This window comes from Ranitomeya variabilis, chromosome 4, assembly GCF_051348905.1.
Source record: "Ranitomeya variabilis isolate aRanVar5 chromosome 4, aRanVar5.hap1, whole genome shotgun sequence".
NCBI lineage: Eukaryota > Metazoa > Chordata > Amphibia > Anura > Dendrobatidae > Ranitomeya > Ranitomeya variabilis.
In genome coordinates, this window is record NC_135235.1 from 766,620,310 (window position 1) to 766,643,684 (window position 23,375).

General features: G+C 46.0%; 1 protein-coding gene across 2 annotated transcripts in view; it reads left to right on the plus strand.

The window, feature by feature from the left end:
- Positions 1 to 23,375, plus strand: part of LOC143766910 (uncharacterized) — an 817,195-nt gene that overhangs the window by 30,218 nt on the left and 763,602 nt on the right. The window contains exon 7 of one of the 2 annotated variants that reach the window (XM_077254907.1): positions 15,071 to 17,732. The exons of the other annotated variant lie outside the window; for it this stretch is intronic. Coding sequence (XP_077111022.1) covers positions 15,071 to 16,596 — 1,526 coding nt within the window. The 3' untranslated portion in view covers positions 16,597 to 17,732. Of the gene's footprint in view, positions 1 to 15,070; positions 17,733 to 23,375 lie in introns of those variants that run through there. 2 annotated transcript variants of the gene reach the window in all.

The following is a 23,375-nucleotide window of genomic DNA, read 5'->3' on the forward strand; positions in this document are numbered from 1 at the left end:
TATTTTTTCTGGAAATAAAAAACTCTGACGTGACCAAATTATTGGGGAGACATTTGAGAAAAGCCTAATTCTTTAGCCTAACCCTAACTTTAGAATAAACTCTAACCCTAACTTTAGCCTAACAGTAACCCTAACTTTAGCCTAAAAGTAACCCCAACAGTAAGGCAGGGGTCTGACTTGCAAGAAACATGGCCAAGGAGTGTGCGGCTCCATGTATTGCTATGCCGCCGCACACTGCGATCCGAGCAGATCTGCAGCATTTCTGCACCCATAGACTTGCATTGATTCAGGCACATCCGCAGGCAGTGTGTGGGTGGTGACTGTGTGCGTGTATGTGTGTGCAGGCAGGTTCTGCGGGCTGTCCGTGGGTCTGCCAATGCGTCTGCGAGCTGTCCGGGGTTTTGCGTGGCTGTCCGGTTGTGTGCTTCGCTGTCCAGGCGTCTGCGGGGGTGGGTCTTTGGGGGGTTATGTGTGTGTTTGTGCAGGCATCGTCCGATGGGACTACAAGTCCCATCGGGCTTTGCCTGCTACAGTGACAGTTATTGACACATTAGCCAATGATAGGACAGTAGGAGTCCTATCATCCGGCTAATGTATTGAATGTAAAAAACAAAACACATACATAGACATACAGTACATACAACATATACAGGGGTTGGAACAAATAATGGAAACACCTGGAAACATCAACAAAAGTTAGTTTAATATGGTGTAGGTCCACCTTTTGCGGCGATTACAGCCTCAATTCTCCGAGGTATGGATTAATACAAGGTGTGAATTGTTTCCATAGGAATTTTAGCCCATTCTGCAGTTAAAACACCCTCCAGTTCTCTGAGCGACGATGGCGGCGGAAATCAACGTCTAACTTGAATCTCTGAAATCGACCATTAATGCTCAATAATGTTGAGGTCTGGGGATTGTGAGGGCCAGATGAGATGCTCAACTTCATTAGAATGTTCCTCCTGCCATGCTTTAATGATTCTAGCTGTATGAATTGGTGCATTATCATCCTGAAAGATGGCGTTCCCCTCCGGGAACAGTGCTTGAACCATTGGATGCACTTGGTCGCCCAAAATGCCTAAAAAATCTTGGCTGTTAATTCTTCCATGAAGGGATATCATTGGCCCTGCAGATCTCCACGAAATAGCACCCCAGATCATCATAGAACCTCCACCATGTTTTACGGTTGGGAGAAGGCAGTCTGGATGGAATGCTTCTTTCGGCTGTCTCCAAATGTAGACTTGGCCGGAGGTCGGAAAAGAGGGTAAGCGATGATTCGTCTGAGAATAACACATGTTTCCACTGCTCGAGGGGCCAATTCTGGAGGTTTCTACACCACTCTAAACACTTGGAAACATTTGTCATTGAGAGCAGCGGTTTTCTAATTGCAGCTCTTCCATGGAATCCAAATTTGTGCAGCTTCCGACGAACAGTTCTCGTGGAAACTGGGTTCTGTAGGTGTTCATTGAGCTCAGCAGTGATTTTCAGAGCCGTGGTCTAGCGATCCTCTCTCACAGGAATTAGGCGTATTTGTAAGTATGGTGAAATTAAGAATATTAATATAATTTTTTCTGGCTGTCTTTTTTTTTTTTTTTTTTTTTTTTTTTACTCTTTCAGTACTATAGGATTAGTAATGGCTAGGCGTCTTATTGACGCCTCTCCATTACTAATCGGGCTTAATGTCACCTTACAATACAAAGGTGACATTAACCCCTTATTACCCCATACCTAACCGCTACACGGGAGTGGGAAGAGAGGGGCTAAGTGCTGGAATTGGCACATCTTACAGATGTGCTATTTCTGGGGTGGCTGGGGCTGGTATTTGTAGCCGGGGGGGGGGGGTAAATATCAATGGCCCCTTCCCAGGCTATGAATATCAGCCCACAGCTGTTTCTGTAGCCTTTACTGGCTATTATAATAGGGGGACCCCCTCCAAAAAAATGACGCGAGGTCCCCCTATTTTAATAGCCAGTAAAGGCTACGCAGACAGCTGCGGGCTGATATTCATAGTCTGGGAAGGGGCCATGGATATTGCCCCCTTCCCAGCCTACAAATATTGTCCCCTGCCATTTTTTTTTCCCATTTTAATTTTTTTTTACTTAAACATGTTGATTGATAAACATCGGCCTTGCTATTATATATCTATATATCTATAGATGGATATCTATAGATATATCTTTAAATATAACTATGGATATATGTATAGATATATTTATGGATAGATATATCTATAGATACATAGATATATCTATCCATATATCTATCTATATCTATCCATAGATGTATCTATCCATACATATATAGATATATGAATAGATAGATCTATGTATCTATAGATCTATCTATATATCTATCTATCTCATTCCTTCTATCTATCTATAGATAGATATGGGATAGATAGGGGAATGAGATAGATACTGTAGATGGCTAGATAGATATATGAATAGATATATCTATCTCATTCCTTCTATCTATCTACATCTTTCCATAGTAGAAAGAAAAAGGAACAGCACTACATTTGTACTTATCTTCGGGTGCAAGGCCCCAGGCAAACAGTCCAACGATTGCACCAGATTCACAGAGACTCAAAAAAGAGGCAGCACTCCATTGTTCAAGTGAAAAATGTGGTAGGTTTAATCGACCCACATAGCCGGGCGACCTTTCAGCTCAATCTGAGCCTTTATCAAGGCTTGATAAAGGCTCAGATTGAGCTGAAACGTCGCCCGGCTATGTGGGTCGATTAAACCTACCACATTTTTCACTTGAACAATGGAGTGCTGCCTCTTTTTTGAGTCTCTGTACATCTATCCATAGATAGATAGATCTATAGATAGATATATGAATAGATCTATCTCATGCCTTCTATCTATCCCATATCTATCTATCCCATTCCTTCTATCTATCTATAGATAGAAGGAATGAGATATATATATATATATATGATAGATAGAATAGATAGATGGAATGAGAAAGATAGATCTATAGATAGATAATATCTATCAATCTATTATTATTATTATTATTGCGCCATTTATTCCATGGCGCTTTACATGTAAGGAGGGGTATACATAATAAAAACAAGTACAATAATGTTAAACAATACAAGTCATAACTGGTACAGGAGGAGAGAGGACCCTGCCCGTGAAGGCTCACAATCTACAAGGGATGGGTGAGAATACAGTATGTGAGGGTAGAGCTGGTCATGCAGCGGTTTGGTCGATCGGTGGTTACTGCAGGTTGGATGCTTGTCAGAAGAGGTGGGTCTTCAGGCTCTTTTTTAAGGTTTTGATGGTAGGCAAGAGTCTGATATGTTGTGGTAGAGGGTTCCAGAGTAGGGGTGATACGCGAGAGAAATCTTGTATACGATTGTGGGAAGAGGAGATAAGAGGGGAGTAGAGAAGGAGATCTTGTGAGGATCGGAGGTTGCATGTAGGAGAGTACCGGGAGATGAGGTCACAGATGTAAGGAGGAGACAGGTTGTGGATGGCTTTGTATGTCATGGTTAGGGTTTTGTACTGGAGTCTCTGGGCAATGGGGAGCCAGTGAAAGGATTGACAGAGGGGAGAAGCCGGGGAATAGCGGTGGGACAGGTGGATTAGTCGTGCAGCGGAGTTTAGAATAGATTGGAGGGGTGCGAGAGTGTATGAGGGGAGGCCACAGAGCAGGAGATTGCAGTAGTCAAGGCGAGAGATAATGAGGGCATGGACTAGGGTTTTTGCAGATTCTTGGTTGAGGAATGTACGGATCCGTGAAATATTTTTGAGTTCAAGTCGGCAGGAAGTGGAAAGGGCTTGGATATGTGGTTTGAAGGAGAGATCAGCGTCAAGGATTACCCCGAGGCAGCGAGCTTGTGGGACTGGGGAGAGTAAGCAGCCGTTTACTGTAATAAATAGGTTCGTTGCGGGGGGTCGCGTGAAATGGGGGAAAGATAATGAATTCTGTTTTGTCCGTGTTAAGTTTCAGAAATCTAGCGGAGAAGAAGGATTAAATAGTGGACAGACATTGAGGGATTCTGGTTAGTGGGGAGGTGATATCTGGTCCAGAGATGTAGATCTGTGTGTCATCAGCATAGAGGTGATACTGAAAACCGTGAGATTCTATGAGCTGTCCCAGGCCAAAGGTGTAAATGGAGAAGAGCAGGGGCTTGCGGGACTGAGGGTGAGGTGAGGATGTGGTGTGTGAGTGGGAGACTCCGAATGTCCGGTCTGTTAGGTATTACGAGATCCAGGATAGGGCCAAGTCTGTGATGCCAAGGGATGAGAGGGTCTGTAATAATAGGGAATGGTCCACTGTGTCAAAGGCAGCCGACAGGTCGAGGAGGAGGACAGAGTAGTGTCGCTTGCTCTTGGCGGTTAAGAGGTCATTGGTGACCTTAGTTAGGGCAGTTTCAGTGGAGTGGTGTGACCGGAAGCCAGATTGTAAGCGATTGAAGAGGGAGCAAGAAGAGAGATGGGAGGACAGTTCAAGGTAGACGTGTTGTTCCAGTAGTTTGGAGGCATAGGGGAGAAGTGCTATAGGGCGATAGCTAGATACAGAGGATGGGTCAAGAGAGGGCTTTTTGAGGATAGGTGTGATGGAGGCATGTTTAAAACTTGAGGGGAAAACACCAGTTGTTAGTGATAGGTTGAAGAGATGGGTTAGGGTTGGGATGAAGACTGTGGCGAGGTTTGGGATGAAGTGGGATGGGGTCAAGTGCACAGGTGGTGAGATGCGATCTTGAGAGTAGAGTGGAGAGTCGATCTTCTGTAATGGTGGAGAAGTTGGTTTTGGAGGTGGAGGGCTGGGAAGTCGTGAGGAAGGGCTCTGGTTGTTGTTGACCAAAACTGTCTCTGATGTTGTCAATCTTCTGCTTGAAAAATGAGGCAAAGTCTTCAGCTGAGATGAGTGGGGAGGGAGGAGGTGTTGGGGGACGGAAGAGAGAATTGAAGATGTTGAATAACTGTTTAGGGTTGTGAGACAGGGAGGATATGAGAGATGAGAAGGTTTGTTTAGCTGTGGCGAGTGTGGTCTTGACAGTAGTGAGGGACTGTTTGAATGCGATGAAGTGCTAGTTGGAGCGGGATCTTTTCCATCTCCACTCAGCAGCCCTGGAAGCTCGCCTCAGTTCTTTGGTCAGGCTGGTGTGCCAGGGCTGTCTGTTGATTTTGCGAGCTTTGGTATGTGTAAGTGGGGCAGCAGATTCCAAAGCTACAGCTATTGTGGTGTTATATAGAGCGGCAGCGTCATCTGCATTGTGTAGGGAACTTATGTCTGTGAGAGGCAGGAGGGATTCAGAGAATGAGTGTAGGTCAAGGTGTTTAAGATTTCTGCAAGGGTGTGAAAGTTTGTGGGGTGGGGATTGTAGACATGGAGTGGAGAGGGAAGAGAATGTGAGAAGGTTGTGGTCAGAAAGAGGAAGAGGTGAGTTAGAGAGGTTAGATAGGGAGTAGACGCGGGGGAAGATGAGGTCCAGTGTGTGACCGTCTTTGTGGGTGGCTGCAGAAGACCATTGAGTTAGGCCGAAGGAGGAAGTGAGAGATAGAAGTTTAGTGGCAGCTGAGAGGGAAGTGTCAATGGAGATGTTGAAGTCGCCCATGATGATAGTGGGGATGTCTGCAGAAAGGAAACTAAGTAACTAGGTGGTTAAGTGGTCAAAGAAGGTGGTGGCTGGCCCTGGGGGTGTTAAATGACAGCCAGTTGGAGGGGGAGTAGATGCGCACAGAGTGCACCTCAAAGGAAGGGAGGGTGGCAGTGGCATTGGGCTGAAGGAGCAGTTATCTGACAGGAGAAAACCAACTCCTCCGCCATGTTTGCTGCTGGGGCGGGGTGTGTGAGAAAGGTGGAAGCCACCATATGAAAGTGCAGCAGGGGAGGCTGTGTCAGAAGGGGTGAGCCAGGTTTCGGTGATGGCGAGGAAGGAAAGTTTGGTAGCAACAAAAGATCATGGATGTAGGAAAGCTTATTGCAGACAGCAAGCGTTCCACAGAGCTCCTGTTAGTGGGACTGGGGAAGCAGGGGCTGTGTGAATGGGTATAAGGTTAGAGAGGTTATGGAAGTTTGTAATAGAGCGTGGATAGGAGGTAGAAATAACTGTGGGGATGTGGTGAGGAGGGCCAGGATTTGGAGAGATATCACCAGCAGTGAAAAGGAGCAGAGAAAGTGTTAGCAGGTGGGAGCAGGAGAGGGCATGAGGTGGCTGTCTGTGTTTGGAGACAGAGGATTGTATGTTGAAGAACAGTTCTGAGGAGGAGGTGAGATGAATGGGGGAGGATTGAGGAAGAGATGAACAGTTCCTTACTTGGTGTAGGGATTAGGGGAGTTAGCAGAAAGTGAAGGATTATGGGGTGAGAGTGAAAACAAACAGAAACATTGTTTACAGTGACTGGGCAGTTATCTCTAGTTCCCTTCTGGTTCAATTCTGGTTTTAATTCTACTGTAATCTTCACACTTCTAGGACACACTTCTAGGAATCACACTGCAGACTAAAGTCTTTGCAGACTTGAGCTATGCAATATATCTGCCACAAAGTGCATTCAGGTGTGAACCTGTTATGAATCCCAATGGCAGAGGATCCCAGAGATTACAGCAAAGTCTGCAAACATAAATACCAGCTCATAGGGAAGTGGTAACTAGGCTGACCATATACCTGATCCTAGCACAAACAACTAACAGTAGCCGGGGAACGTGCCTACGTTGATCCTAGACGTCTCGCGCCAGCCGGAGAACTAACACTGTCAGGGAAAATAGGACCTCTCTTGCCTCCAGAGAAAAGACCCCAAAGTTATAATACAAGCCCCCAACAAATAATAACGGTGAGGTAAGAAGAAAAGACAAACGTAAGAATGAACTAGATTTTAGCAAAGAGAGGCCCACTGACTAATAGCAGAAGATAGTAAGATGACTTATATGGTCAGCAAAAAACCCTGCAAAATATCCACGCTGAATATCCAAGAACCCCCAAACCGACTAACGGTGAGGGGGGGGAATATCAGCCCCCTAGAGCTTCCAGCGAAATCAGGAATCACATTTTGTACAAGCTGGACAAAAATATAAACAATGCAAATGAACAAAAATAAGAAAGCAGGACTTAGCTTATCTTGCAAAGAACCAGGACCTGAAGACAGGAGCAAACAGAAATGAACTGATTACAACGATGCCAGGCACTGGACTGAGAATCCAGGAAGTTTAAATAGCAACACCCCAGGCCTAACGAAGCAGGTGAGTACCAACCTGGGAAAAGACAATCCAAGTGCCAAACCACTAGTGACCACAAGAGGGAGCCAAGAAGTATAGTTCACAACAGTACCCCCCCTTTAAGGAGGGGTCACCGAACCCTCACCAAGACCACCAGGGCGATCAGGATGAGCAGCGTGGAAGGCACGAACCAAATCAGCCGCATGAACATCTGAGGCGACCACCCAGGAATTATCCTCCTGACCATAGCCCTTCCATTTGACCAAATACTGAAGCCTCTGTCTAGAGAGACGAGAATCCAAGATCTTCTCCACCACGTACTCCAACTCGCCCTCAACCAACACCGGAGCAGGAGGCTCAACGGCAGGAACCACAGGCACAACGTACCGCCGCAACAAAGACCTATGGAACACGTTGTGAATGGCAAACGACACCGGAAGATCCAAACGAAAAGAAACCGGGTTAAGAACTTCCAAAATTTTATAAGGACCAATAAAGCGAGGCTTAAACTTAGGAGAGGAAACCTTCAGAGGGACATACCGAGAAGACAACCAAACCAATTCCCCAACACGAAGTCGGGGGCCCACACCGCGGCGGCGGTTGGCAAAACGCTGAGCCTTCTCCTGTGACAACTTCAAGTTGTCCACCACATGATTCCAGATCCTCTGCAACCTATCCACCACGGAATCCACCCCAGGACAGTCAGAAGACTCAACATGACCCGAGGAGAAACGAGGATGAAAACCAGAGTTGCAGAAGCATGGCGAAACCAAAGTAGCGGAACTAGCCCGATTATTAAGGGCAAACTCAGCCAATGGCAAGAAGGTCACCCAATCATCCTGGTCCGCAGAAACAAAACATCTCAAATAAGCCTCCAGTGTCTGATTAGTTCGATCTGTTTGACCATTAGTCTGAGGATGAAAGGCAGATGAAAACGACAAATCAATGCCCATTTTAGCACAAAAAGATCGGCAGAATCTGGACACAAACTGGGATCCTCTGTCGGAAACGATATTCTCCGGAATGCCGTGTAAACGAACCACATTCTGAAAAAACAAAGGAACCAGATCGGAAGAGGAAGACAACTTAGGCAAGGGTACCAAATGGACCATCTTGGAAAAACGATCACACACCACCCAGATGACAGACATTCCTTGAGACACCGGAAGATCAGAAATGAAATCCATGGAAATGTGTGTCCAAGGCCTCTTCGGGACGGGCAAGGGCAAAAGCAACCGCTAGCACGAGAACAAGGCTTAGCCCGAGCACAAGTCCCACAGGACTGCACAAATGACCGCACATCCCGTGACAAGGAAGGCCACCAAAAGGACCTAGCCACCAAATCTCGGGTACCAAAAATTCCCGGATGCCCTGCCAACACCGAGGAATGAACCTCGGAAATGACTCTGCTGGTCCATTTATCAGGAACAAACAGTCTGTCGGGTGGACAAGAGTCAGGTCTACCAGCTTGAAATCTCTGCAACACACGTCGCAAATCAGGAGATATGGCCGACACGATTACTCCCTCTTTAAGAATACCAGCTGGCTCCGAGACTCCAGGAGAGTCAGGCACAAAGCTCCTAGAAAGAGCATCAGCCTTAATATTCTTTGAACCAGGCAGGTACGAGACCACAAAGTCAAAACGAGAGAAAAACAATGACCAACGAGCCTGTCTAGGATTCAGGCGCTTAGCAGACTCGAGATACATCAGATTTTTGTGATCAGTTAAGACCACCACACGATGCTTAGCACCCTCGAGCCAATGACGCCACTCCTCAAATGCCCACTTCATGGCCAACAACTCCCGATTACCAACATCATAGTTCCGCTCAGCAGGCGAAAACTTCCTAGAGAAAAAAGCACATGGTCTCATCACAGAGCAACCAGAGCCTCTCTGCGACAAAACAGCCCCAGCACCGATCTCAGAAGCATCCACTTCAACCTGAAAGGGAAGTGCGACATCAGGCTGGCACAAAACAGGCGCCGAAGTAAACCGGCGCTTCAGCTCCTGGAAGGCCTCCACGGCTGCAGGAGCCCAATTAGCCACATCAGAACCTTTCTTGGTCATATCCGTCAAAGGTTTAACAACGCTAGAAAAGTTAGCGATAAAGTGACGGTAGAAATGAGCAAACCCCAAGAACTTCTGAAGACTCTTAACAGACGTGGGTTGAGTCCAATCATGAATAGCTCGGACCTTGACTGGGTCCATCTCCACAGCAGAAGGGGAGAAAATAAAACCCAAAAAGGAAACCTTCTGCACTCCAAAGAGACACTTTGAGCCCTTCACAAACAAAGCATTATCACGCAAAACTTGAAACACCATCCTGACCTGCTTTACATGAGAATCCCAATCATCAGAAAAAACCAGAATATCATCCAGATAAACAATCATAAATTTATCCAGATACTTCCGGAAGATATCATGCATAAAGGACTGAAACACTGAAGGAGCATTAGAGAGCCCAAAGGGCATCACCAAGTACTCAAAATGACCTTCGGGCGTATTAAATGCAGTTTTCCATTCATCTCCCTGCCTAATGCGCACAAGGTTGTACGCACCACGAAGATCTATCTTGGTGAACCACTTGGCACCCTTAATCCGAGCAAACAAGTCTGACAATAGTGGCAAAGGATACTGAAACTTAACAGTGATCTTATTCAGAAGCCGATAGTCTATACAAGGTCTCAAAGACCCGTCTTTCTTGGTCACAAAAAAGAATCCCGCACCAAGAGGGGAAGAGGATGGACGAATATGCCCCTTCTCCAAAGACTCCTTGAGATAAGAACGCATCACGGCATGCTCGGGTACAGACAAATTAAATAATCGTCCCTTAGGAAATTTACTGCCAGGAATCAAATCTATAGCGCAATCACAGTCCCTATGAGGAGGAAGAGCACTGGACCTGGACTCACTGAATACATCCTGATAGTCACACAAATACTCAGGAACTTCAGAAGGAGTAGAAGAAGCAATAGACACCGGCGGAGGCTCGCAATGAATTCTCTGACAACCCCAACTCGACACAGACATAGCCTTCCAATCCAAAACTGGATTATGGGTCTGTAACCATGGCAGACCCAAAACGACCAAATCATTCATTTTATGCAGAACAAGAAAACGAATCACCTCCCGATGTTCAGGAGTCATGCACATGGTCACTTGTGTCCAATACTGCGGTTTATTTTCCGCCAGTGGCGTAGCATCAATTCCTCGGAGAGGAATAGGAACGTTTAAAGGCTCCAGGACAAAACCACAGCGCTTGGCAAACAAGTCCATAAGACTCAGGGCAGCACCTGAATCCACAAACGCCATAACAGGGTAGGAAGACAATGAGCAACTTAAAGTCACAGACAAAATAAATTTAGGCTGCAAATTACCAATGGTGACAGGACTGACAACCTTGGTTAGGCGTTTAGAGCATGCTGGTATAACATGTGTAGAATCACCACAGTAAAAACACAACCCATTCTGACGTCTATGATTTTGTCGTTCGGTTCTAGTCAGGATTCTATCACATTGCATTGAGACAGGTGTCCGTTCAGACAACACCGCGAGAGTATTAGCGGATTTGCGCTCCCGCAAACGCCGATCAATCTGAATAGCCAGCGCCATAGAATCATTCAGACGTGTAGGAATTGTGAAACCCACCATCACATTCTTAATGGCTTCAGAAAGGCCATTTCTGAAATTTGCGGCCAGAGCACATTCATTCCATTGAGTAAGCACGGACCATTTCTGAAATTTTTGGCAGTACACCTCAGCTTCATCCTGGCCCTGAGAGATAGCCAGTAGAGCTTTTTCTGCCTGAATTTCAAGATTGGGCTCCTCATAAAGCAATACGAGCGCCAGAAAAAACGCATCAACATCCGCCAATGCCGGATCTCCTGGCGCCAACAAGAAAGCCCAATCCTGAGGGTCGCCACGCAAGAAGGAGATAACAATTTTAACTTGCTGAGCTGAATCTCCAGACGAACGAGGTTTCAAAGATAGAAACAATTTACAATTATTCCTAAAATTCCTAAATTTAAATCGATCTCCAGAGAACAGCTCAGGAATAGGTATCTTAGGCTCTGACATAGGACTGCTAACAACAAAATCCTGAATGCCCTGCACTCGTGCACTGATCCACACTAGTAATCAAGGTCTGAACATTCATGTCTGCAGCAAAGCTTCAAGCCACTCAAAGATAAAGGGGAGGAAGAAAGAAAAAAAAAAAAAAACTCAGAACTTCTTTTCTTTTAATCCCACTTCTGCAATGCATTAACTATTCACTTGGCCTGGCATACTGTTATGAATCCCAATGGCAGAGGATCCCAGAGATTACAGCAAAGTCTGCAAACATAAATACCAGCTCATAGGGAAGTGGTAACTAGGCTGACCATATACCTGATCCTAGCACAAACAACTAACAGTAGCCGGGGAACGTTGATCCTAGACGTCTCGCGCCAGCCGGAGAACTAACTAACCCTGTCAGGGAAAATAAGACCTCTCTTGCCTCCAGAGAAAAGACCCCAAAGTTATAATACAAGCCCCCAACAAATAATAACGTTGAGGTAAGAAGAAAAGACAAACGTAAGAATGAACTAGATTTTAGCAAAGAGAGGCCCACTGACTAATAGCAGAAGATAGTAAGATGACTTATATGGTCAGCAAAAAACCCTGCAAAATATCCACGCTGAATATCCAAGAACCCCCAAACCGACTAACGGTGAGGGGGGGGGAATATCAGCCCCCTAGAGCTTCCAGCGAAATCAGGAATCACATTTTGTACAAGCTGGACAAAAATATAAACAATGCAAATGAACAAAAATAAGAAAGCAGGACTTAGCTTATCTTGCAAAGAACCAGGACCTGAAGACAGGAGCAAACAGAAATGAACTGATTACAACGATGCCAGGCACTGGACTGAGAATCCAGGAAGTTTAAATAGCAACACCCCAGGCCTAACGAAGCAGGTGAGTACCAACCTGGGAAAAGACAATCCAAGTGCCAAACTACTAGTGACCACAAGAGGGAGCCAAGAAGTATAGTTCACAACAGAACCAGAGAGGAGTGGTCTCTGTTCATCTTAGTCAGAGAATTAAGAGTGGATACATATAATCAAGCCAAAGTAAACAAGGTCATAAATAGCACGGGTGGAGGGGGGGTTTGGGTGAAGCTGGGGTTGGTTGAGAGACATACCAAGTGGAAGATAGGAGTAGATGCAAGTCTGTGTGGAAAGATGGATGACACTACATGCACTTCATAGACAGACAGCAGGAGAGCTGGGTGGATCAACATACCTGTAGGAAGAATATACATGCTTGTTATTTATGTATAGATCTATCTATCCATCTTATTCCTTCTATCTATTATCTATCTATATTTATGTCTATCTATTATCTATCATCTATCTACCTATCTATATGTGTGTATAATGGAGTGTGGGCTGGACAAATGTAAATGAGGAGGTTGGACAAGAAATTACATAACAAATCTTTTTTTGTTCAATAATACATCTTTATTTAGCTTTCAAAAATGAATTAAAAACGCAAAAAACTCATCAAAAACGCACCTGCATTTTCTGCCAAGAGATGCAGATACAGTGCAGAAAAATCTGCAGGCAAATCTGCAAAGTGTGCACATACCCTAACGGTAACCCTAACTTTAGCCTATCAGTAACCCTAAGGCCTCTTTCACATTTCCGTCGGAAAGTGAACGTTGCTATGCGTCGTTCTGTGCAAAAAATGCATCCTGCAAAGTTGCTCGCAGGATGCGTTTTTGCACATAGACTTGTATTACTGACGCACCGTGACCTATGGACACACGTTCCATACGTCGTGCACTGGATGCGTCGGTATATGGCGGACTGTCGTTGCAAAAAAAGTTCAAGGGAACGTTTTCTCGCACGTCGGGTCCTGCATTTCTGACCGCGCATGCGCGGCCGGAACTCCGCCCCCTCCTCCCCGGGACTTTACAGTGGGCAGCGGACGCGTTGAAACACTGTCCGCTGCCCACGTTGTGGCGAATTTCCACGTCGTCGGTAAGTCAGGCCAACGCTTAGCAACGGCCCTGTACCGACAGAAGTGTGAAAGAGGCCTAACTTTAGCCCCAACACTAACCCTAACTATAGCACTAACCCTAACCTGCCTTATCTGTTTTTTTTACTTTTTAACAAGATGGCTGACTGGCACAGCTGTTGCCAGAAGCATTTGTAACACTATTTCTCCTCTAATCTCTCACTGACATCTGTGGAGAAACAGCGTTTTTATGAGGCAGATCGCCCGGGAAAGCTCATTGCTACAACACACTTTCATAGTGATTTGTCTCATTGGCTGGTGTGATGCTGATGTCATCAGGACCTGAACCAATCGGGTCTCGATAAGGTTGGGGGTCACAGTAAGGTTTGTGCGCCGGAATCCCATCGTTATAGCTAGCGCCGATGTTTATCTATCGTTGGCGGTCACGAAGCGGTTAAGTTAAGGGTACCATCATTTCTGTCCAGGCCTATTTCATGAGTTTTTTTTTTATTTTTAAATTCTGTGGAAGCATGGTTAAAAAGCAATGTCTAACTTTCATTTGTTCATTCTCATAGATTTTTGATTTGATATTATTATTTTTGTCAGATTCAAGTTATTTCTGTGACCATTGTGGGTTTTTCTGTCATTAAACCAGGGATACCAACAATTTTGACCACGTGTCTAGGAGGAATTAATATTTTGACTCCACAGCCACTTTCTGGAAATCAACACGAAGTGGATGTTGGAGAGTGAAAATTACAATTTGCCATTTTATTACCCAGCACATAGTGCCCAGATTGTGCTCCAGGAGACACACACTGCAAATGAAGTGGATTCATCTCACTATATAATATTACTAAATACAGAGATCCTAAATGTTGTTTGAGCACACTGCAAGACTCAGAAGTGAGAGCGGATTTTAATTGGATTGGTTTATAGAAACTCTGTTACTTTTCAACAGCCTTTGAGCCACTAGTAGTGTGGGAACCTCTGTTTCTACATTGACAGATGATGGACCTGAGTGGGGACTTGGATTTTTGTGAGATGAGAATAGGTATTATTTTCGCCTACATAACATTGATTGGTTTATTCTTATTCGATATTTGGGAGGCAGAATGAACAAACAGTTGAATACCACGCACTACTGGCTCATCCAACAAGGTGGGCTGTCATTGTCTTGATGAATAATTAAAGGGAACCTGTCACTCCCAAAATGGAAGGTGAGCTAAGTCCACTGTCATCAGGACCTTATCTACAGCATTCTGTAATGCTGTAGATAAGCCCCCGATGTTACCTGAAAGATAATAAAAAGGGGTTAGATTATACTCACCCAGTGGCGGTCCCACTGCGGTGGGCTTCACTGGTCTGGTCCGGCGCCTCCTATCTTCATTCCATGACGTCCTCTTCTGGTCTTCACACCGCGGCTCTGGCGCAGGCATACTTTCTCTGCCCTGTTAAGGAAAGGTCAGAGAGGCCCAGCGCCTGCGCAATGCAGTACTTTGCTCTGCCCTAAACAGGGCAGACAAAGTACGCCGGAGCCACGCCGTGAAGACCAGAAGAGGACGTCATGGAATGAAGATAGGAGGCGCCGGACCGGACCAGCGACGCCCTTCGGACCGGACCGCAGCGGACCGCCCCTGAGTAAGTATAATCTAACCTCTTTTTATCATCTTTCAGGTAACATCGGGAGCTTATCTGCAGCATTACAGAATGCTGTAGATAAGCCCCTGATGACTGGGCTTGGCTCACCTTCCAATTTGGGGGTGACAGGTTCCCTTTAAGTTTTTTACATAGCTTGCCATTTTTATGGACAGTTTAAGTAGAAATGTTCAAAAATATAATACTCAAGTATACTTTATTAAAAAAAAAAAAAAAAAAATGTTTTTTGTCTTGGCAGATGACTGTACCAGGAGATCAGAGGGACAGCTGACATCTTCAATTTTTAAATCTGATGATCTTGAGATCCTACAAGATACAACTAAAGTGATTGCTGTTACTCCAGATATATCGACATCCATTCACAGCAAAGATCTGTCATCCGATCCTATGAAGCAGGTCACATCTTCTGATTCATTACTGACTACTAAGGAAAATCAAAGTCACGAAAGAGGCATTAAAAAACAAACTGCTCCTAAAGCAAAGAAGTCATTTTCATGTTCAGAATGCGGGAAATGTTTTAACAAGAAATCAGATTTGGTTAATCACTGTAGAATTCACACAGGGGAGAAGCCCTTTTCATGTTCAGAATGTGGGAAATGTTTTAACAAGAAATCAGATTTGGTTAATCACTATAGAATTCACACAGGGGAGAAGCCTTTTTCCTGTTCAGAATGTGGGAAATGTTTTAACCAGAAAGCGCTACTTGTTAGTCACCAGAGAAGTCACACAGGGGAGAAGCCTTTTTCCTGTTCAGAATGTGGGAAATGTTTTAACCAGAAAGGGAGTCTAGTTAGTCACCAGAGAACACATACAGGGGAGAAGCCTTTTTCCTGTTCAGAATGTGGGAAATGTTTTAACCAGAAAGGGAGTCTAGTTAGTCACCAGAGAACACATACAGGGGAGAAGCCTTTTTCCTGTTCAGAATGTGGGAAATGTTTTAACCAGAAATCAGATTTGGTTAATCACTGTAGAATTCACACAAGGGAGAAGCCTTTTTCTTGTTCAGAATGTGGGAAAAGTTTTAACTGGAAATCGGACCTGGTTAAGCACCAGAGAATTCACACAGGGGAGAAGCCTTTTTCCTGTTCAGAATGTGGGAAATGTTTTACCTGGAGAGCGCTTCTTGTTAGCCACCAGAGAAATCACACAGGGGAGAAGCCTTTTTCCTGTTCAGAATGTGGGAAATGTTTTAACTGGAAATCGGACCTGGTTAAGCACCAGAGAAATCACACAGGGGAGAAGCTTTTTTCCTGTTCAGAATGTGGGAAATGTTTTACCCAGAAAGCGCTTCTTGTTAGCCACCAGAGAAATCACACAGGGGAGAAGCCTTTTTCCTGTTCAGAATGTGGGAAATGTTTTACCCAGAAAGCGCTTCTTGTTAGCCACCAGAGAAATCACACAGGGGAGAAGCCTTTTTCCTGTTCAGAATGTGGGAAATGTTTTAACTGGAAATCGGACCTGGTTAAGCACCAGAGAAATCACACAGGGGAGAAGCCTTTTTCCTGTTCAGAATGTGGGAAATGTTTTACCCAGAAAGCGCTTCTTGTTAGCCACCAGAGAAATCACACAGGGGAGAAGCCTTTTTCCTGTTCAGAATGTGGGAAATGTTTTACCCAGAAAGCGCTTCTTGTTAGCCACCAGAGAAATCACACAGGGGAGAAGCCTTTTTCCTGTTCAGAATGTGGGAAATGTTTTAAATGGAAACCGCTTCTTGTTAGACATCAGTGCAGTCACACAGAGGAGAACCCTTTTTCGTTTTCTTAATGTGGGAAATATTTTACATGGAAATCAACTGTTGATAAACATCAGAGACGTCACATAGGGGAGAAGCCTTTTTTTATGTTCATAATGTTGGAATAGTTTTAACCAAAACTTAATCTTCTTAAAGGGGTTGTCTCTTGTCATTCCTCATGTTTGCTGACAAAAGGATAAAATTAAACTTTATTAATTCTAAATGTAAAACTATGCCCATAATTCACCCCCTGAAGGTTATTCTGTAGGTGACTGTGGTGCAGTGACCCACGTTACAGCCAGGGGGCGCTGTGTGTGTGCTTCGAGATGCGCTTGGAGGCATGATGGTGAAGAGAGAAAGTCTGGCAGGATTATAAATGGCCAGTATGTGTGTCGCAGAGGAGGTCACTCTGCGCTGTCAATCTGAATGTAAGTTGGTCTGCTGGGACCTGTAGTCCCACGTCTGATTGTATAGTTCTTATGGGAGATTGGCAGGGCTAGTCATGAGAGATGGGAGGGTCAGACTAGCCACACACACCCACACTCCCACCCATGGGAGTGGTTACAAGTATGTAATGTGACCAGGGTGTGGGTCACATGTGCCTGGGAGGTTCTTGTGCAAGGTCCTGGACGGTCGGTGATGGATTGTCCTGGTATGGACTGGAGTCCTGCAAGCACCTGAGACTGTGGACCTGATGTACGGTCGGTGTTGGATTGTCCTGGTATGGACTGGAGTCCTGCAAGCACCTGAGACCGTGGACCTGATGTACAGTCGGTGTTGGATTGTCCTGGTATGGACTGGAGTCCTGCAAGCACCTGAGACCGTGGACCTGATGTACGGTCAGTGTTGGAGGCTCATGGGATTGCAGTCGTCCTGGAAGCACTGGGAGTCCGTAGGCCTGAATGGTCAATGTGGTGAGGACCATGGGACTGACTGGTTGTCAGCATGAGGAGTCGTACTTCTGAAAGGTAACCCCGGACAAGGGGATTGTAATATATGGCAGAGAAGTTTATCTGCTGTATAAACAGACTGGTGTCCGTGATGAGATCACGGACATAATGAAATGTAACGCAATGGACTGTACGTCATGTGGTTTATGACGTTTAATAAACCGAAATAAGACTGTCATGTGTGAGATATCGTGCCTGAAGTGTTTGTCCTGCTGCCAAGCGAGTATTCCCCAACCCACTCAGATAGCGTATCTCAACATATGGTGTTTCGAATGCGAGCAGCGGTCCAAGAAGCACATGTTGCAGCGCTGGCTGATCTGAGCCAGAGGAGTAAACGGTCTGAGAACCGTGTGTAACGGGCAGGAGTCTGTGCTATGCTCACTGGGTCAGTGAGAGACTGTGAAGTTTTTTTTTCTCAAGTCAGCTTGCTGTGACTCGATGGGGTCACGAAGTTTGCTGTGGCTCGGTGGGGTCACGAAGGTGACAAGCATCTTGCTGTGGCTCGGCGGGGTCCCGAAGGTGACAAGCGGCAGCTGTGGATCGGAGGGTCCACGAAGTTTGCGGTGGAGCCGTGCAGAGCCTTGTGGTGCGTAGCTGCAGTTACAGCAAGAGGTTCAGCAGCAGCGGCTCGTGATTGCCAGCAGGAGCTGGTGGAGAGTTGAAGAAAAAAAAAAAAAAACTTTTTTTTTCTGTTTGCAGACTCTTAAAGGGCCAGAGTCACATTGGTGTACTGTGTGAACTGGGGCCTGACTGCCATGGGGAAGTCCACGGGGTGTCCCTAAAAGGGGTGGTGTCCATAAAAGTGGGCGGTGACCCAAATGGGGATGATTGCCCAAAAGGGGGTGGAGTCCCAAATAGGGGCGGTAACCCGCAGAAGGGTAGGCACCAAAAAAGAGGTGGAATCACGGGGAATGGTGGTTTCCCAAGAGGAGGAGGAGCGTCCCAATGAGGTACCGCAGACAAATTGGTGCCCAGGGTCTGTGAGTTATGTGTGTCCGGTATGTTGGGTGAACTATCCACCTGGTTAAAGTTTACGGGGGGGTGTCATACGGATGAATGAGATGGATATGTATGGACTGGTTGATTCTGGGGGCCCGGTGACTCTATTGAGGGTTGCACCTGAGGGACTCGAAATACCCGGTAGGAAGATCAAGGTCACCTGCATCAATGGGCACACTAAGGATTATCCAGTAGTCAGAGTGGTCCTAGAGGCGGCTAGGGACAGGGCAATTCATGATGTCGCCGTAATCTCAACCTTACCCTGCCCAGTGATAATTGGCCGGGACTCTAAGTTCTTCACAGACTTGTGGGAGAAGAGCGTTTCTTTACAGCAGGAGAATGGTGGATTCTCAGCTGGTGGGGTTACGTACCTTAAAACATGTGTTCCTCCCAAAGTTGAAGGGTCAAATGTCGGGTTGACCAGTGGGGAGGGAGCGTCTGCCCAACTTACGGACATGTTACCTGATATGTACCCCAAGATGACTGGTAGTGGTGTGTTAAATAAAACCTGTGTAGCTGACACCCGATTAGAAAGCAACTTGAGCGTTCACCATGTTGTGGGGTGTGACACAGACTCCGGGGGTGACTGTGACGTGTCATTGCCAGTAGCAACCACTAGAGCTGAGTACGAGGTTGTGCGGACAGAAACACTGACACAGGGGAATGACAGTGCTCCACAAGATAAAGTCAGGATGGCAAAGGCAGCCATACCAGAAAATATGACCTGTGTAAGGGGCCACTGCGGGTTACAGGATGACCAATTGGGTGGTGGTGACTCCCATTCAGATGATGATGCCAGCGGAAAAGAGTGCAGTATAGCTGACTCAAGTACAAGTGGCAAGTCTTCCTCCCGTCGCCGGAGACGTAAAAGAGGAAAAGGGGCTGAACAAATTGCACCTGGTGAGAAGGCTGATAAAGAGGAGGTCCAGGATCTCGCTAATGAGTTGTCTTATGAAAAGCAAAAGGTGGCAGATTTACAGGCCGAGTTAAGGCATCTGAGACAAGCAGCTGAGCACAGGGTGGATGAGCTGGAGAAGAAAGTCTCTGAGCTCAAACATCACCTGTTAACCTGGCAAGGTGTGAACAAAGCCTTAAGGGAAGATGTGGAAGGGCTCAGAGAAGCATTAAGTGGTCTTCTACAAGAGAAGAAGATGCTGGTCGAAGACTCACATCTGCGGTACCAGAGTGGTAACGAGGTAAAGATGCCAGTGCCCCTCCTGGCCACGGATCTAGAAGAGTGTAAAACGGAGGATGAATTGGGGCTAAAAGCAGAACAAGACAGTCACCCGGTTGTGGCAGAGGTCTTCGTGGAAAGGTCCGAGGCAAAAAGGGAGCCGTATATCCATGAAGAGAGTGAGACCCCGCTCTTCAAGTGTGTGATTGATGTACCTGAAGACGTGCAAGAAGCCTGTACCAGTGAAGGTGTGCATGAGGCCTTTAGAAAAGCAGTAGAAGCATGTAGTGTGCAATGGGCACCAGAGACGAACAGTTGGTGATACTGTCAACTATGGAAGTCACAGTGAAGCAGGTGGCTATCATGAAGGATATGCACCTACAATGTCTCCGTACGAAACAGATGATCTTGTCGAGAAATAAGGAAGCTGCTCGACGTTTGGAGCATACCAGGAAAGTTCAAAGTCGGCTGGGCTTTGTGGAAGACATTGTTCAAGTACCCAAAAGTCTGGTGGGGAAAGTCATTGGAAGATTTGGAAAAGTGATGCAGGACCTGGTGAATAGATCCGGTGTGGCAAGAGTCAGGATTCCAGATGTTGGCGAAGTCCAGGTAACTGGTGAAGATGAGATGGTTCCATTTGTTGTAATTGGCTCAGTAGATAGCCTTAGGAACATTCGAGTGCTTCTTGAATACCGCGTGACGTATCTAAAGGAGTTAGAGCAGCTAACACTGGAACGTCGGAAGATTAGTAAACAGCTGCAGAATATAAGATGGCGACCACTTCCAACCCAGAGTATGGAGATACGAAAAGGCACCCTAAAGAGTAGAAGAGTCCAAATAAGTGACTCCTCTGTTAACTCAGGGCTGAGTGACCGAGGTGGGAGACCTGGTAGCAGACATAGTAGCGGAGGGTCAGACTCAGACCAGACAGTCAACTCGACTGTAAGTGGGTTGACCAAAAAGGGTCTGCTGACACAGACAGGTGGTGACTCAAGGGTTGAAGCCCAAGGCCGACAAACTGACCGCTGGGGGCAGGGGAGGCCTATCAAAGGTGACGTGGGTTCCCGGTATCAGAACCCCGGGTTTATGTCATGTGTCCACTCCAATAGGGTTGAACAAAGGGGGGGGGGGTATGTGGTGCAGTGACCCACGTTACAGCCAGGGGGCGCTGTGTGTGTGCTTCGAGATGCGCTTGGAGGCATGATGGTGAAGAGAGAAAGTCTGGCAGGATTATAAATGGCCAGTATGTGTGTCGCAGAGGAGGTCACTCTGCGCTGTCAATCTGAATGTAAGTTGGTCTGCTGGGACCTGTAGTCCCACGTCTGATTGTATAGTTCTTATGGGAGATTGGCAGGGCTAGTCATGAGAGATGGGAGGGTCAGACTAGCCACACACACCCACACTCCCACCCATGGGAGTGGTTACAAGTATGTAATGTGACCAGGGTGTGGGTCACATGTGCCTGGGAGGTTCTTGTGCAAGGTCCTGGACGGTCGGTGATGGATTGTCCTGGTATGGACTGGAGTCCTGCAAGCACCTGAGACTGTGGACCTGATGTACGGTCGGTGTTGGATTGTCCTGGTATGGACTGGAGTCCTGCAAGCACCTGAGACCGTGGACCTGATGTACAGTCGGTGTTGGATTGTCCTGGTATGGACTGGAGTCCTGCAAGCACCTGAGACCGTGGACCTGATGTACGGTCAGTGTTGGAGGCTCATGGGATTGCAGTCGTCCTGGAAGCACTGGGAGTCCGTAGGCCTGAATGGTCAATGTGGTGAGGACCATGGGACTGACTGGTTGTCAGCATGAGGAGTCGTACTTCTGAAAGGTAACCCCGGACAAGGGGATTGTAATATATGGCAGAGAAGTTTATCTGCTGTATAAACAGACTGGTGTCCGTGATGAGATCACGGACATAATGAAATGTAACGCAATGGACTGTACGTCATGTGGTTTATGACGTTTAATAAACCGAAATAAGACTGTCATGTGTGAGATATCGTGCCTGAAGTGTTTGTCCTGCTGCCAAGCGAGTATTCCCCAACCCACTCAGGTAGCGTATCTCCACAGTGACTAATAGAAAAAACATGTACCCCACAGTTCAGTATATAGGGTGAGGTGACGTATACACACTCACTCTCCAAGCCTCTCATTTCTATGGGTTTTCATCATCCTCACCAAAGGCGACTCAACAGGAGACTATTTAATATTGAACTATATTCAAGAGAGACTAGTCAAAAACCAAATCAGGTATCATGTTATCCGAAACAGTCAGAAAACCAGCCACATATTAGCAGATCCCAGACCTCAAACTATATACCGTATATACTCGAGTATAAGCCGACCCGAGTATAAGCTGACCCCCCTAATTTTGCCACAAAAAACTGGGAAAACTTCTTGACTCGAGTATAAGCCTAGGGTGGAAAATGCAGCAGGTACCGGTGAATTTCAAAAATAAAAATAGATGCTCCATACCGTTCATTATGGCCCCATAGATGCTCCACATAAAGCTGTGCCATATATAATGCCCTGCACCTTTGATTATGGCCCCATAGATAGCTGTGCCATATATAATGCTCTGCACCTTTGATTATGGCCCCATAGATAGCTGTGCCATATATAATGCTCTGCACCTTTGATTATGGCTCCATAGATAGCTGTGCCATATACAATGCTCTGCACCTTTGATTATGGCCCCATAGATAGCTGTGCCATATATAATGCTCTGCACCTTTGATTATGGCTCCATAGATAGCTGTGCCATATATAATGCTCTGCACCTTTGATTATGGCCCCATAGATAGCTGTGCCATATATAATGCTCTGCACCTTTGATTATGGCCCCATAGATAGCTGTGCCATATATAATGCTCTGCACCTTTGATTATGGCCCCATAGATAGCTGTGTCATATATATAATGCCCTGCACCTTTGATTATGGCCCCATAGATAGCTGTGCCATATATAATGCTCTGCACCTTTGATTATGGCTCCATAGATAGCTGTGCCATATATAATGCTCTGCACCTTTGATTATGGCCCCATAGATAGCTGTGCCATATATAATGCTCTGCACCTTTGATTATGGCCCCATAGATAGCTGTGCCATATATAATGCCCTGCACCTTTGATTATGGCCCCATAGATAGCTGTGCCATATATAATGCTCTGCACCTTTGATTATGGCCCCATAGATAGCTGTGCCATATACAATGCCCTGCACCTTTGATTATGGCCCCATAGAGAGCTGTGCCATATATAATGCCCTGCACCTTTGATTATGGCTCCATAGATAGCTGTGCCATATATAATGCCCTGCACCTTTGATTATGGCCCCATAGATAGCTGTGCCATATATAATGCTCTGCACCTTTGATTATGGCCCCATAGATAGCTGTGCCATATATAATGCTCTGCACCTTTGATTATGGCCCCATAGATAGCTGTGCCATATATAATGCCCTGCACCTTTGATTATGGCCCCATAGAAAGCTGTGCCATATATAATGCTCTGCACCTTTGATTATGGCCCCATAGATAGCTGTGCCATATATAATGCTCTGCACCTTTGATTATGGCCCCATAGATAGCTGTGCCATATATAATGCTCTGCACCTTTGATTATGGCCCCATAGATAGCTGTGCCATATATAATGCCCTGCACCTTTGATTATGGCTCCATAGATAG